Raw genomic sequence first — 15,369 nt, 5'->3', positions numbered from 1 at the left:
TTATCTTGGTATAGTCACTTTTGTTCCCAGCTGTTTGGACAATAATGGCCGAGTGTTGAGTCAGTTTTCAGTACGTAGTAAATGGACAAGCTGTACACTGACTACTTGTTGAGTTGTGAGGAGTGGACTTACTCCGATTTTGTTCAGTCGTCCTACCTGACACACGTACGGTCTCCTCGACGTCCGGGAAGCAAAGATGCGCCGCTTTACATTTGAGAATCCTGATTTGTCTCCACACATCAGGCAACACTGTCAGAGTACTGATGACGTGAGACGCATTAGCGTACGCGCTCGCTTGGTCGCTGGCTGCTTTGCCGTCCAGCTGCCATGTGACAACGGCATCCAATGCGGTGCGCACCGAACATGTTGCTTTCACTTGGGATGTTTCCGTCATGACTTCCTTGAAGCTGGGGAGCTCCACATGAACGGAAGGTGGGACGCTTGCCTGTGCTGCCAGGCGACACGTCCGTTGTTACAAGATGATGACAATAGCTGTGTTAATGCGAGACGGCAGACACATACGTACTTTCACAGATACTGATTGACTTTTTCTCTTCCACCTTGTTGTGAGTGGACTTGCAGGTAAACCTTATGCCGTTTGTCCACTCTTTTACATCAGGCTCAATCTCACTGATTAGACTGAAGGTCTGTGGGGCCGTCACACTCTGAAACTTGCTCACGGTTTGCACGCCGTCGATGATTCGGTTGCCCTGCAGCCACTCGACACTCAGCGTGTCCGGGAAGAAGCCACTTAAGGCGCACCTAAGTTTGACAGAGGAGTCTCCTGCAAGGTTGCCCTCCCACAGCGGATACAATGTCATGTTTGGAGACACAATCCTCTCCATCCTCTCTGTTGAAATAGAAAATACGTATATGACGCATGTGGCTATTTCTCTATATGTAGCAAATTACTTGCACATACCTTCAGATTGTTGTCACAATTCTAAAGGTGCAGGTGTCTTTAGTTTTAAGTAGTTTTATAGTACTAACAGTCAGGTGGAAAGGGTTCCGCTTAAGCGAGCATAAGCAACATTTAAAAAAAAAAGAAGAAGATAAAAGTACAGAAAAAACACAGAAGTGAAACTCAGCGAGGCGCAACAGTGCATGACAAAAGCCAGGTGTGAGAAGAGATGATGACATATTTAAATACATTTCATACACGGACACATCTTTAAAGTTGGTTTTGTTTTGTTTTATAACACACTAAAAAGTTATTTTCTTTTTTTGTACATTCCAGCTGCAGCTTTTTCAGGTCATTCTGAATTTCTGAGGAAAAATCTGCAAGAAAAGCATCACTCACATTTTATTTTTTATTTTTATTTAAATTGTAAATTAATATGATTACTTACAGTTCATTTAAAAAAATGTGTTCATTTGACCTGAAAGAGAAAAAAAAACAAAAATATATTAAAGAAATACACAAATAATACACACAACAGACTGACTCATTAATCCTATTGGAAATCCAAAAAGAGATCCTTGGTATGTTTTGTGCAATTCAATTGTTTTCCAAACCATTTGTACCACCTGTCTTCCTTAAATTATCCAAACTGCTAAAGCTAAACAAAAAACAACACATATGTTTGCAGTGTCACAAATTTCCTTCTAAAACCGATAAAAACACAATTTTTAGTTTCACACTATCCTGTCATAAACTCATGTAATAATTTAGGTTTAGATGTCAATTTGGACTAGTGGCTTTCTACTTCTTTCTATTTAATTTTTATATTTTTCCACCAGACTTTTGTTCCCCCTACTTTTTCCCATTCAAAGCATGCAGCAATATTTCTGCATGGCTGCCCTGCTACTGTAATGATAAGTGTGTGTCACTATTGATGGTGGATAATGGTGTGTCTATCAAACAAAGTGTACAGTCAAACCCAAAAGTATGCATAGGTCTACTGTAAACCTTGCAAATTGAACTTAAAGTTACTTAAGTTTTTCTTGCTTGAAAATTACACAGGAGATAATAGGATGATGAACAAGAGGAAAAGTTGTGGGGAAAAAAATGTTTTTTAAGCTTTTATTGTATTCACATTTGAACAAAAAATTTACTTTGATTGACTTTGGACAAAAATTGGCCAATGGTATGATTAGTTTCGGTCTTGACTCTTGTATGTGTGTGTTTGGACAAAAATGTGGTAACTTTGTCAACATAAAACCCACTGTACTCTAAAGGGTTAATATTATAATATGTACAATATATTTTAGAGAAGTTTTTTGAAAAGCAGACATTTGTGTACATAATCAATAGCCTATTTGGTATGTAATTTGTATTTCAGACTGAAGTTTTAAAATAGTTACTTGCTTGAATATTAATGTGTAATTTTTTACAGTATTATTGTCTTTTTGGACAAATAAGTATTTATATTTAAAATTCTAGCTGAAGGGCTAACCAACAAATAAAGTATAGTTATACTTTATAAGGCGTCTATAGAATTTAAAGGGAATTGTTTTTTTGAATTTTGCCCATTATCCACAATCCTTATGTGAGACAATCTTGTATGTGTGTTTTAAATGGTGAAAAACTGCTAATAAGAGGCGGCTAACAATGCGGACATATCGGATTCATCTACTCTGCGCTCTTAAAAAAAACACCAACAATGCAAACACAGAGGAACTACTTTTATGGCGTAGAAAAACAGAACTACCACTATAGTGAGTAGTCAGCTACTAGCTACTAGCTGGCTTGAGCTGCTAATAACGTAGGCTGCGATTTGCCACAAAATAAACAAGAAAGAGCTTTAGCTTTTTCTGCTGCATTGCTTCTAAGGTAGGGTTCAGATGGTAGCGCGGCCATACAGAAATTGGAGGGTTCCTGGTACGAATCTAGCTTCCGCCATCTTAGTTACTGCCATTGTGTCCTTGGGCAAGACATGTCACCCACCTTGCTGCCAGTGCCGCCCACACTGTGTATGATTGTGAGTGAATGTTTGGTGGTGATCGGAGGGGCCAATGGACGCAAATTGGCAGCCACACTTCTGTCAGTTTACCCCAGGGCAGCTGTGGCTACAAATGTAGCTTACCACCATCAGTAGTGAATACATTATGGGTTCTAAGTTCTCACTGTTAAGCGTTTTGAGTGTCTAGAAAAGCACTATATACTGTAAATATAATCCATTATTATTAATATTATTATTATAGTAGAAGGTTGTGGCAGCAAGTTACATGTTATCATGAATGTGCTTGTTACTACATGACGTACATATTTACAGCATGTATATAAAACAGTGTGGGAGGTTTTTGGATGTTTTTTGAAGGGCTTGTTTGGTGAAATAGATCGTAGCACAATTACCTGTATTGTTAGCCGCCTTTTACTAGCAGTCTTTTACTATTTAGTATGAAGAGAAAGGGGACTGACGTGTGTTTTGGTCTCAGAGAAAGATTGTGATTGATGTACAAAATTCCCCAAAAGGTGCATTACTGTATAAAATGTTTACCGTCAACCAATGTTCTTTAGAAATATTGCAGACTTATTTTCACCTACAGTATGTAAAGGAGCAGTTAAGTGCTCAACTCAAAAACAAAAGTTGTATTATTACCTTGAAGACAGTTGTTCCAATGCTGAACAGCAGCGTGATGAGAAAGAGAATGATGAAGGCGAGCGCCGTGTTCCCCATGTTATCTTGCTCGGCTTCCACAGCATTGTTCCACTGGTGGCTCATCTCCACCAGGAAGTCTGGTGGATGTACAGTAGTACTTCAATACACACTGTATTTATTATTACTGTATTGTGTGTTTATACAAAGAAATGTGTCCTATAATGTTGATTTTATGAGTACAGGTAGTGCTATATAACTGGAGACCCTGAATTGCCTTTTGAAAGACTCCATTATTTCAGTGTGTGTCTTTAAAACATGATCTCTCTTGTGTTTGTGTTTGTTAGGGCAAGACCCAGGAGAGGAAGAAGACGTTTATAAAGACAAGTCACACAGACCACCTATCTCTACGAGTAAGGACTTTAATACTCTCTTTCAAAACCCCAACATACTATTAATCCTTGTTGCATGATTAGTGACACTGCAAGTCACACGTAGCTAAAAATAAGGACAACATGAACAGCTTGCGACATACAACAGTTGCAAAGTGATTTTTTTTATTTATTTTGATTTGAAATGGACACACAATATCATTAAACATGCAGCAAACAACCAAGAGCAAAGAAGAGAAGACAAGAGTGACACAGAACACATCTACAGGGCCTTGCACAATTTGGGGTTGTCCATGTTGACGTTATCGGTGGTTCTGTATGAAATGGACCTGACAAGGACATTGGGTGTGTTGGCCACAGATTGGTGGTAAATGGCACAGCAATACGCCACACCGTTCCTTTTCCACTGATCAAGGCTGAGCGTTAACTGGCCGTAGACTGAATACACGCCTTGGTTTTCTACAGGTTGGGTGGTCCTGGTGACGTATGTGGAGTTTACGGGGTTGTCATCGACAAGCCAAGACACCAGAACCTCTTGGGGGAAGAAGTCTTTCACTAAGCAAGTCAGGGTAACCATGTTTTTAACAGTTTGTTCCACTGGAGGCATCATAAACACCGCAGGATTTTGAGGTGATTTATCTGCAAGTGCGACAGAACAACATTTGACCACAGGAAGTAGTATCAAACATTTACAGTTTTCTTACCAGCAGTTCTTTTATAGGATTTCTTTACTGGGTGCGCAATCTTTGAATGCTTCACCACGCAGTTGCGCCCTATGCCTTTGCTCCATTCGTCATACGTGATGTCAAGACGAGTCTCAAATGGGCCCGAATTGCCCGGCGGGGGGGCTTTCAAGGTCCCGGCCATCTCGTTGCCATCCTGGTCCTCCCACAAAATACTCTGCACAGATAGCCTGCTAACTTTGACCTGACATATCACCGTGCCTTTTTTGTTCAGAAAGATGTCCTCCATTGTGGGGCCGCTGATCTGTATATCGACATCCGCCTCCGGGCATCCTTCACCTGTTGAATGGACAGGAAGACTTTTTCAAGGCCGTTGTGTGATTTACATTGAGTGTGTTGCATTTTAGCCCGCGTTCACACTGGTGGTTCGGACCAAAAATATATGCATTGAAGGACTTGATTGGACACCTTTATTGACCTAACTCAATTATTTCAAACCAAAATGAGTTGTTTTTTAGACGTTGCTATTTTTACCAGCTTATTTGTACTAGGGCAGTTAAATCATGTAATTAATCACAACATAGTGCATTAATCATGGGTACACGCATATTAATTACACATTTTGTTTTGAGCATACATGTTCCTTTACTTTAACTGCAGATGGTTACCTGAAAGGTAGCATACTTTTTTTGTTGTACCACAAACATAATGCACCCAATTCTTGAGGTGAGGATCAATGCTTGATTCAAACCAATTTTTGCAAAATATATAAATATATAATTAAACTAATGCTGTTAAATGTAACGAGTTAACTCATGTGATTCATCAATCAAAAATTGCATTAATCATGCATATACACAGATTAATCACGCAATTTATTTTGACCGCACATGCTCCTTTACCTAAACCGTGGATTTTTACCTGAAAGGTGCGTGGGTTGGTATATTTATAGAGAGAGATGAGTGAGAGGACTCCGACTGGTGTGCTCTCTGGCATATTTAATTTCAAAATACCCCCGAGGGAACTTAGGATACAACTTTCTCTAAATTTTTGAGCAGTGCATTCAAGTAAAACATTTTAAAATGTTACTGTATGTCATTGTCACGTTAAAAATTACATTTATGCCCAATTACGGGGGCCTTTTTAGGGTCATTTAAATAATGCAAGCAGGTAAAAAGGTACATTTCATCCCAATTCAAAAGTGTGATTAATCAGATTTGAATAATTAATCATTTGACCGCACTCATTTTTACAAACACCCTGTTGTCACACACAAAGAGTCTTACATATTTGTAATTTTTGCATGCTTTGTTTGCAATCAGAGTTTGATTTAACCAAAGTGTGAACACAGCCTAAAATAAACAAATAGAAAAGTACTCACTAGATGAATCTGTTGCACGCGTGTTGCTCACAGATGAGTTGATATACACATCTCCATGTGCGTCCCTCCCCTTAAACTCGCACCTTACAGTGGTGCCAGATGACCACTCGTCGGACTTGAGCGTGATGAGGCTCGCCGCGCTGTAAAGCGTCGTTCCATTTGCAGTCTTTCTGGCCTTAGACAAAGTTATGACCTGCTCTATTCCGTGGGAGATGTCCTCTTCGTTATACAGCCATTTGAAGTCATAAACATTTGGGGAAAAATCTTTGGCAAAGCAGACGATTGAAGCCTCATCTTGACCATGAGAGGAGGCCAACACTTTCAGAGTTGGCAACTTGTAAAAGGACTCTGAAACACGAACATATTAAGTATATGTCTGCACAACAAATATATATACACAACTCAAAACGTCATTTGAATGCTATTTCTCATGGCTTCTGCAGGGTCGACACTACTAAAACAGCAAGATTAGATCGTACACAACCTGCATGTGAGACAAGCAAGCGTAGATTAAACAAAAAGCAAGCAAAAAAACGGCTGCAACAATTATTTCCCTGACAGACAAGGCAGAGTAAGCAGCTGCACAAGGAAGAGTCAGACCTTTCTTTCCACCTTACTGTTGGCTTTATCACCAACAATAACATCATTTGTATGGATAGTATGAAATATTGTGCAATTTTCAGATAAATGTGTTGTGTGTAAAAAAATCATCTAATTCTAATTACCCCGTTCCAGATATCCAAATATATTTACACAAAACACTTTTTGCAGAGCTTAATTATATTTTTAAAAACAGGTATAGTTTTTAACATCACTTTTACCTTTTTGGAGCACTACTGACAAGGATGAGCTACTAGCAGTGTGGTGCATTCAGTGACAGTCTGGAAATACGTCTTCTAGGGCTCTTGTTTGACTATTACTGTACACTACAACTTAATTTGGCTCCATAGTGGGTTATTTTGTGTAGAATACAAAATAACCCACTTTGAATCATACTAAAACCGGGGCATCTGAAAACCAATATATATTTTTTCAACGACTTCAAATACACCGAATCCAAATATACTACAAAAGTGACAGCACATTACTGTGATTACCTTTAGCTGTGTCACATTCATTGTACCTATTTTAAAACTACAGTACAAGATATGCTGTAAACACGTCTTACCTTCTGTTTTGGTGATCACGGCATCAACAGTTTTAGTTGAATGTTTGGCGACACATCGAAATTTGGCCCTGCTGTCCCAGTCGGCTTGCCTCACTCGGATCTGACTGACTCCCGTGTAAAGGTTGTCCTTCTCCACTGAAGGATACTGAATGAAGTCAGACAAATCGGCCCCGTCTTTGCTCCACGCAAACGTCAGTGGAAGAGGTTTGAAGCCGGTGGCCAGACAGCCGAGAGTGACCATGTCTCCTGCTCCGGAGCCACATTGCATCAGAGGAAAGACAGTGGGTGGGACTGGTGGGACTGGTGTGCCTGTGAAAGGAAAAGCAAGTTGTCAGTTGGGATCAAATTAAATGAAAATAGTAAAGGGAAGACACATATTAAACCATATTCAAATTGTAGGAAAAGAAAATAAGTAGTCGGTTATGATACAATTCCATGAAAATGGTGAAGAGATAACACCCACCATTTTAAACCATATTTAAATTGTAGATCAAATTGCACAATAGACCTTATTATATTTTAAATATCACAAATTATTTAATTCTCCTTTATCTGACATTTTGAGTGAACCTTTTCTTAACATTGGAAAACATCTTTATAAATGGAATAGCTCACTCAAAAGCTTAGAAAAACAAAACCTGTTTGATTATTAAGATACCACAGTGCAGAAACTCAAATTTAAGCAAAATAATCATTGTCATATTTCATAAGACTCTGTTGCTGTCGATGATAGATCAATTTGCTAATGTATGCTTTAATAACCTGTCAAACCACCAATAAGAATGGACTCGCCAAAGCTTCATTATACTCATGTCAGGTATTTTTTTCAATTGTTATGTAATATCTCACAGATTTTAGCATATATTTGTCTACTTAAGATAGGCAAATTGGTCTAATTCTACTGTTCGAATACTGGAACTACTTGATATCAATAAATTATTGCACAAAATCAGAAATATTGAAATAATGTACTTGTCCTTTCCAGTAGAATATAATTACCACAAATATTGACTTACCAGATGTAACTGTGACTTGCGTTCCTTTACCCCAGAAGTCCAAGTACCTGTAGTAAACTGTCACAGTGATAGAACATAATGTGTTTACAATGAAAATACTATTACATAAAAAAAAGAATGAACACAGGAAAAGCTGTTCCTCAAAAATTATTTCTCAAGCAACTCCCTTGAGATTTGATATTTTTTCCGGTGTGCACCCTAACGTTTTGATTGTGTTTGGATATGTGTGCATAACCAGAGATGGGTAGTTATGTGCTACATTCATTTTGTTATACATTTACTCAAGTAACTTTTTGGATAACTGTACTTGTCTGAGTAGTTTTAATACAACATACTCTTTACTTTTACCACTTTCACTCCGCTACCTTAAGTTTAATTCTGATCGCTACATGTTGGTCTAGTGAGGGAGGTGACCAAGAACCTGATGGTCACTCTGTCAGAGCTACAGCATTCCTCTGTGGAGAGAAGGGAACCTTCTCCAAGGACAACCATCTCTGCAGCAATCCACCAATCAGGCCTGTATGGTATAGTGGTCAGACGGAAGCCATTTCTTCGTAAAAAGTTTGCTTGAACGCACCTGAAAGACTCTGACCATGAGAAACAAAATGATCTGGTCTGATGAGACAAAGATTACATTTTTCGCCATGAATGCCAGGCGTCATGTTTGGAGGAAACCAGGCACCGCTCATCACCAGGCCAATACTAGCCTCACATTGAAGCATTGTGGTGGCAGCATCATGCTGTGGGGATGATTTTCAGCGGCAGGAACCCAGAGACTGGTCAGGGTAGAAGGAAAGATGAATGCAGCCGGAATAGAAAACACTTTAATGCCTGCAAACATTTTTAGGGCTCTGGTGGTCTCTAATAAGCCTGCGTACTTGAAACACAAATATTTTAAAGCTGGACATGGGGAGACCCTAGAATAATACGTTACATTGTTTAATACGAGACGTAACAAACGCATGTATAATGATCTTTAAGTCACAAGTGGACAAAATGGGACACATTTCTTACATTGAACAAAGAGCACAGTCTTCAAGTCAAATTAATTGTGTGTTAAACACACTTGGCCAATAAAGCTGATTCTGACTCTGATTTTAGTGATATTCAATCAATCAATCAATCAATCAATGTTTATTTATATAGCCCTAAATCACAAGTGTCTCAAAGGGCTGTACAAGCCACAACGACATCCTCGGTGTCGAGTGGGTCTGACATAATATTGTGAAAGTCCAACACATCAGCGAAAGTCCAGTCCATGGTGGGGCCAGCGGGAACCATCCCGAGCGGAGACGGGTCAGCAGCGTAGAGATGTCCCCATCCGATGGACAGGCTAGCGGTCCACCCCGGAGCAGAGTAGAAAAGAAAAGAAAAGAAACGGCAGATCAACTGGTCTAAAAAGGGAGTCTATTTAAAGGCTAGAGTATACAAATGAGTTTTAAGATGAGACTTAAATGCTTCTACTGAGGTAGCATCTCTAACTTTTACCGGGAGGGCATTCCAGAGTATTGGAGCCCGAATAGAAAACGCTCTATAGCCCGCAGACTTTTTTTGGGCTCTGGGAATCACTAATAAGCCGGAGTTCTTTGAACGCAGATTTCTTGCCGGGACATATGGTACAATACAATCGGCAAGATAGGCTGGAGCTAAACCGTGTAGTATTTTATACGTAAGTAGTAAAACCTTAAAGTCGCATCTTAGGTGCACAGGAAGCCAGTGCAGGTGAGCCAGTATGGGCGTAATATGATCAAACTTTCTTGTTTTTGTCAAAAGTCTAGCAGCCGCATTTTGTACCATCTGTAATCTTTTAATGCTAGACATAGGGAGGCCCGAAAATAAAACGTTACAGTAATCGAGACGAGATGTAACGAACGCATGAATAATGATCTCAGCATCGCTTGTGGACAAAATGGAACGAATTTTAGCGATATTACGGAGATGAAAGAAGGCCGTTTTAGTAACACTCTTAATGTGTGACTCAAACGAGAGAGTTGGGTCGAAGATAATACCCAGATTCTTTACCGAGTCTCCTTGTTTAATTGTTTGTTTGTCAAACGTTAAGGTGGTATTATTAAATAGATGTCGGTGTTGAGCAGGACCGATAATCAGCATTTCCGTTTTCTTAGCGTTGAGTTGCAAAAAGTTAGCGGACATCCATTGTTTAATTTCATTAAGACACGCCTCCAGCTGACTACAGTCCGGCGTGTTGGTCAGCTTTAGGGGCATGTAGAGTTGGGTGTCATCAGCATAACAGTGAAAGCTAACACCGTATTTGCGTATGATGTCACCTAGCGGCAGCATGTAAATACTAAAGAGTGCAGGGCCAAGAACCGAACCCTGGGGAACTCCGCACGTTACCTTAACATAGTCCGAGGTCACATTGTTATGGGAGACACACTGCATCCTGTCAGTAAGATAAGAGTTAAACCAAGACAAGGCTAAGTCTGACATCCCAATACGCGTTTTGATACGCTCTAATAAAATATTATGATCAACAGTATCGAAAGCGGCGCTAAGATCAAGAAGCAGCAACATAGATGACGCATCAGAATCCATCGTTAGCAATAGATCATTAGTCATTTTTGCGAGGGCTGTCTCCGTAGAGTGATTTGCCCTGAAACCGGATTGAAAAGGTTCACAGAGATTGTTAGACGCTAAGTGTTCATTTAGCTGCTGTGCGACAATTTTTTCGAGAATTTTTGAGATAAACGGTAGGTGGGACACCGGCCGGTAGTTCACCATGAGGTCAGGATCGAGGTTAGGTCTTTTGAGTAGAGGATGAATAACCGCTTTTTTGAATGCTAGAGGAACAGTACCAGAGGAAAGTGATAAGTTTATAATATTTAACACTGATGGACCTAATAAAACAAAAAGCTCCTTGATAAGTTTTCCAGGAATTGGGTCAAGTAAACATGTTGTTTGTTTTGTCCCATTTACACATTTTAACAATCCCTCCAATGTTATTTCATCAAAGAGAGAGAAACTATTTTGGAGGGCAATGTCCGTCGTATATACCGTCGTATTTGTGTTAATAGAACCCAGTTGTAGCTGAGATGCATTGTCTTTAATCTCTTTTCTAATGACTTCAATTTTCTTATTAAAGAAATTCATAAAGTCATCTGCTGAGTGGGTGGAGCTACTGGGAGGAGTCCCTTGTTGGGTTAGCGATGCTACTGTACTAAACAAAAATTTAGGATCATTTTTGTTGAGGTGGATGAGATTTGAGTAATATTTAGCTTTAGCTGAGGTAAGCATGCGTTTATAAGTTATTAAACTATCACTCCATGCTTGATGGAAAACCTCAAGATTAGTCGCACGCCATTTGCGTTCCAGCTTTCTACATGATAATTTCTGGGCTTTAGTTTCTTCTGTAAACCATGGGGTACGCCTTTTAGGGGCCCTTTTTAGCTTTAGCGGTGCTACACTATCAATGGTGTCGCGCAGGGCGTCGTTAAAGCTGTTAGTGAGGTTATCAATAGAGCCCACATAATTTGGGAATGGTGCCATTACCGAAGGCAGTAGGTCAGTAAGAGTCGTCGTTGTGGCAGTATTAATGTTGCGGCTGCTATAGTAGTTATTATTATTATTATTAGTTTGTTGACAATGAGTCAGAACTTCGAATTTTATAAGGTAATGATCGGACATCACTTTAGTGTACGGGAGTATCGTAACTTTAGAGGTGGTGACACCCCTGACAAGCACTAGATCTATCGTATTACCGTTGCGATGCGTGGGTTCATTTATTATTTGTGTAAGACCACAGCTATCAATTATAGTCTGGAGCGCCACGCATGGAGGGTCCGATGGGGTATTCATATGGATGTTAAAGTCTCCCATTATGATTATATTGTCGGCGTGCGTCACTAGATCAGCAACGAACTCTGAAAATTCATTGATAAAGTCCGAATAGGGCCCTGGGGGCCGGTAGATGACAGCCAGGTGCAGAGGCAGCGGTGTGACAAACCTCACAGTAAGCACCTCAAACGAGTTATATTTATTATTTAGGTCCGAGGTAAGGCTAAAGTTTTTGTTGTATATTAGTGCAACACCCCCACCCCTTTTAATGGGGCGGGCAATATGCGTTCCCGCATAGCCAGGAGGAGACGCCTCACCCAGCGCAAAAAAATCGTCTGGTTTGAGCCAGGTCTCGGCTAGACCAACGACATCAAGATTGTTGTCTCTGATGACTTCATTAACTAATAACGTTTTGGAAGACAATGACCTTATGTTTAAAAAGCCCATATTATAGGTAGTGGGCTGTTTTGAGGAGTTTTTGTTGAAAGTATCCGTAGTAGCAATATTAATAATGTTACGTTTATTATGCATAGTGCACTTTAAATAATTTCGACCATATCTAGGAATTGATATGACAGGAATTTTTAGATTGTTTGCCACCTCAGTAAAATGCATGTCCACCTCTGACGCAGAAAGAACATTATGTGAGTTGTATATTATTCTAAGAGAATTGCTATGTGTGCAGGGATTATCCAGCCTGGCGCTGGCTAGTTCTAGCTTAACAGACTCCTTATTAGCGCTTCTTTGTGGATTAGCATTTAGCTTTTTCGTTAGCCCCGCTAACAACAACGCATTTAGCTTTGTTGTTAGCCCCGCCCGACACCCCCGCTTCTGCTTCCGAGCGCATCGCTTACGTCTCTTTCGCTGACGGTCTCCGCTGGTAGTCGACGCCGCTGCTTCAAAGGCCACTGCTGGATGTAGCTCGCGAAGAATTCCCAAGCTAGCGAGCAGGTCCATCGTACACGCATCTTTCAGCCCAAAATGGCCCGATCTCTCCACATCCAGAATCGTAAGTCGGTCGTAAGTGATCACGGAGTGAACACGCTGTGAGCCAGCCATGAAATTGACTGAATTGAGGGGTATTTTTGCCAAATCGGTCTACACTTCCAGGAGCGCTCGCAAAAAGCCGCTGCTCTGAAGCGCCGCCATCTTGGAAATTATTATTATTATTACTGCTGTTTTAGTAACATTGTTAATATGCAGCAGAAACAAGAAAGTTGGGTCACAAATAATGCCAAGATTTTTTGGCAGAAAATTGTTTTATTATCGTAATTCAAATTAGTAACCGCAAACATGTGCTTGTTTCTAGCAGGACAATAATCAACATGTCTGTTTTCTTGGAGTTAAGATGCAAAAAGAATAACCATCTTGGTACAAAGAGTTAATACTATGTCTGCTGCTATTTTAGCAGACGAGTATGTTCTGACCCGCAAAGGAAACTTCAATAAAGCCTTTTCTCCATTGCAGCATGGTCCAATCACGCACCATCACATAAGTAGGCAACATGTGGCACCATCTAACTATGGCACATGTTGAAGAGGTTCATTTAGCCTACTGATGGCACAGTTAAAGTAAGGCTCATGTGCACATACTGCAAGAAACCTAGTAATTTTAAAAACAGCTGTCCCTTGTTGAAGTGAACCAAATCAAAACCAGTAGTTCTGGTAAAGGCCCCTTCAGTGCCACATTCCTTTAAAAGTGAGTGTGCGGATCCAGCTGTTTATTCCCCTTTTATTATGAAGGGTGCTGCCTCACTGTCTGATAGCAACGTAAAAGTCCCAGTTACTATTTTACGTAATACTGCAGTCTCAAGGTCTATTTTTCTTCGTGGTGTGTTGCCTGTTTCATATAAAACCTCCTTAAAACGTAACGAGCTGGTGCAAGGCTTTGGAATTAAATTTGCTAATTTACCCATGCACTCTGGTGTTGCAAGCAGTGAGCGGAGACGGGCCGGGGTGGTAATTCTTGTTGCCCCTCGGCTCAAAGCCCGTACGTTGGATTTCAATCCGGGTCGGGCACGGGTCCTGACTGTTGTTTGTGCTGATGCACCAAACAGCAGTTCAGAGTACCCACCCTTTTTGGATTCCCTTGAGGGAGTACTGGAAAGTGCTCATGGCTCATGGGACCCCAGAAGCAGCGGATAGGTACCAACAAGCCAAAACTCTGACATGGGAAGAGTTTGGCGAAGCCATGGAAAACGACTTCTGGACGGCTTCAAAGTGATTCTGGACCATCATCTGCCGCCTCAGGAGATGGAAGCAGTGCACTGTCAACACCGTATATGGTGGGGATGATGTGCTGTTGACCTTGACTCAGGACGTTGTGGATCGGTGGAGGGAATACTTTGACGACCTCCTCAATCCCACCTACACGTCTTCCTATGAAGAAGCAGTGCCTGGGGAATCTGTGGTGGGCTCTCCTATTTCTGAGGCTGAGGTTGCCGAGGTAGTTAAACTCCTCGGTGGCAGGGCCCCAGGAGTGGATGAGATCCGACCGGAGTTCGTTAAGGCTCTGGATGCTGTGGGGCTGTCTTGGTTGACAAGACTCTGCAGCATTGTGTGGACATCGGGGCCGGTGCCTCTGGATTGCCAGGTGGTTCCTCTCGTTAAGAAGGGGAACCGGAGGGTGGTAAGTTGTATCTGGTTGTACTGGAGATGAGGCTACGCCAGATAGTCGAACCTGGGATCAAGAGCAGCAGTGAGGTTTTCGTCCTGGTCGTGGAACTGTGGACCAGCTCTTTACTCTCAGCAGGGTTCTTGAGGGTGAATGGGAGTTTGTCCAACCTGTCTACATGTGCTTTGTAGACTTTGAGAAGGCCTTCGACTGTGTCCCTCGGGAAGTCCTGTGGGGAGTGCTCAGAGAGTATGGGGTATTGGACCGTCTAATTGTGGTGGTCCACTTCCTGTATGATCGGTGTGAGAGCTTGGTCTGCATAATAACTTTTATGGACAGAATTTCTAGGCACAGTCAGGGCGTTGAGGGGATCCGGTTTGGTGATTGTAGGATTAGGTCTCTGCTTTTTGCATATGATGTAGTACTGATAGCTTCATCTGGCCAGGATCTTCAGCTCTCACTAGATCGGTTCACAGCCAAGTGTGAAGCGACTGGGATGAGAATCAGCACCTCCAAATCCGAGTCCATGGTTCTCGTGCGGAAAAGGGTGGAGTGTCATCTCCAGGTTGTGGAGGAGATCTTGCCCCAAGTGGAGGAGTTCAAGTACCTGGGAGTCTTATTCACGAGTGAGGGAAGAGTGGATCGTGAGATCGCCAGGCGGATCGGTGTGGCGTCTGCAGTGATGCGGACATCGGTCCATCGTGGTCAAGAAGGAGCTGAGCCAGAAGACGAAACTCTCAATTTACTGGTCAATCTACGTTCCCATCCTCACCTATGGTCAT

General features: G+C 41.2%; 1 protein-coding gene across 1 annotated transcript in view; it reads right to left on the bottom strand.

The window, feature by feature from the left end:
* LOC133642549 (uncharacterized) overlaps window positions 1-15,369 on the bottom strand; it is a 46,346-nt gene that overhangs the window by 6,792 nt on the left and 24,185 nt on the right. The window contains exons 3-7 of the mRNA XM_062036809.1: window positions 12,149-12,157; window positions 8,180-8,236; window positions 7,164-7,463; window positions 527-850; window positions 157-450 (exon numbers count right to left, since the gene is read on the bottom strand). Coding sequence (XP_061892793.1) covers window positions 157-450; window positions 527-850; window positions 7,164-7,463; window positions 8,180-8,236; window positions 12,149-12,157 — 984 coding nt within the window. The remainder of the gene's footprint in view (window positions 1-156; window positions 451-526; window positions 851-7,163; window positions 7,464-8,179; window positions 8,237-12,148; window positions 12,158-15,369) is intronic.

This window comes from Entelurus aequoreus, linkage group LG25 (assembly GCF_033978785.1).
Source record: "Entelurus aequoreus isolate RoL-2023_Sb linkage group LG25, RoL_Eaeq_v1.1, whole genome shotgun sequence".
Taxonomy (NCBI): domain Eukaryota; kingdom Metazoa; phylum Chordata; class Actinopteri; order Syngnathiformes; family Syngnathidae; genus Entelurus; species Entelurus aequoreus.
This window is presented reverse-complemented; position numbering and strand designations above follow the sequence as displayed.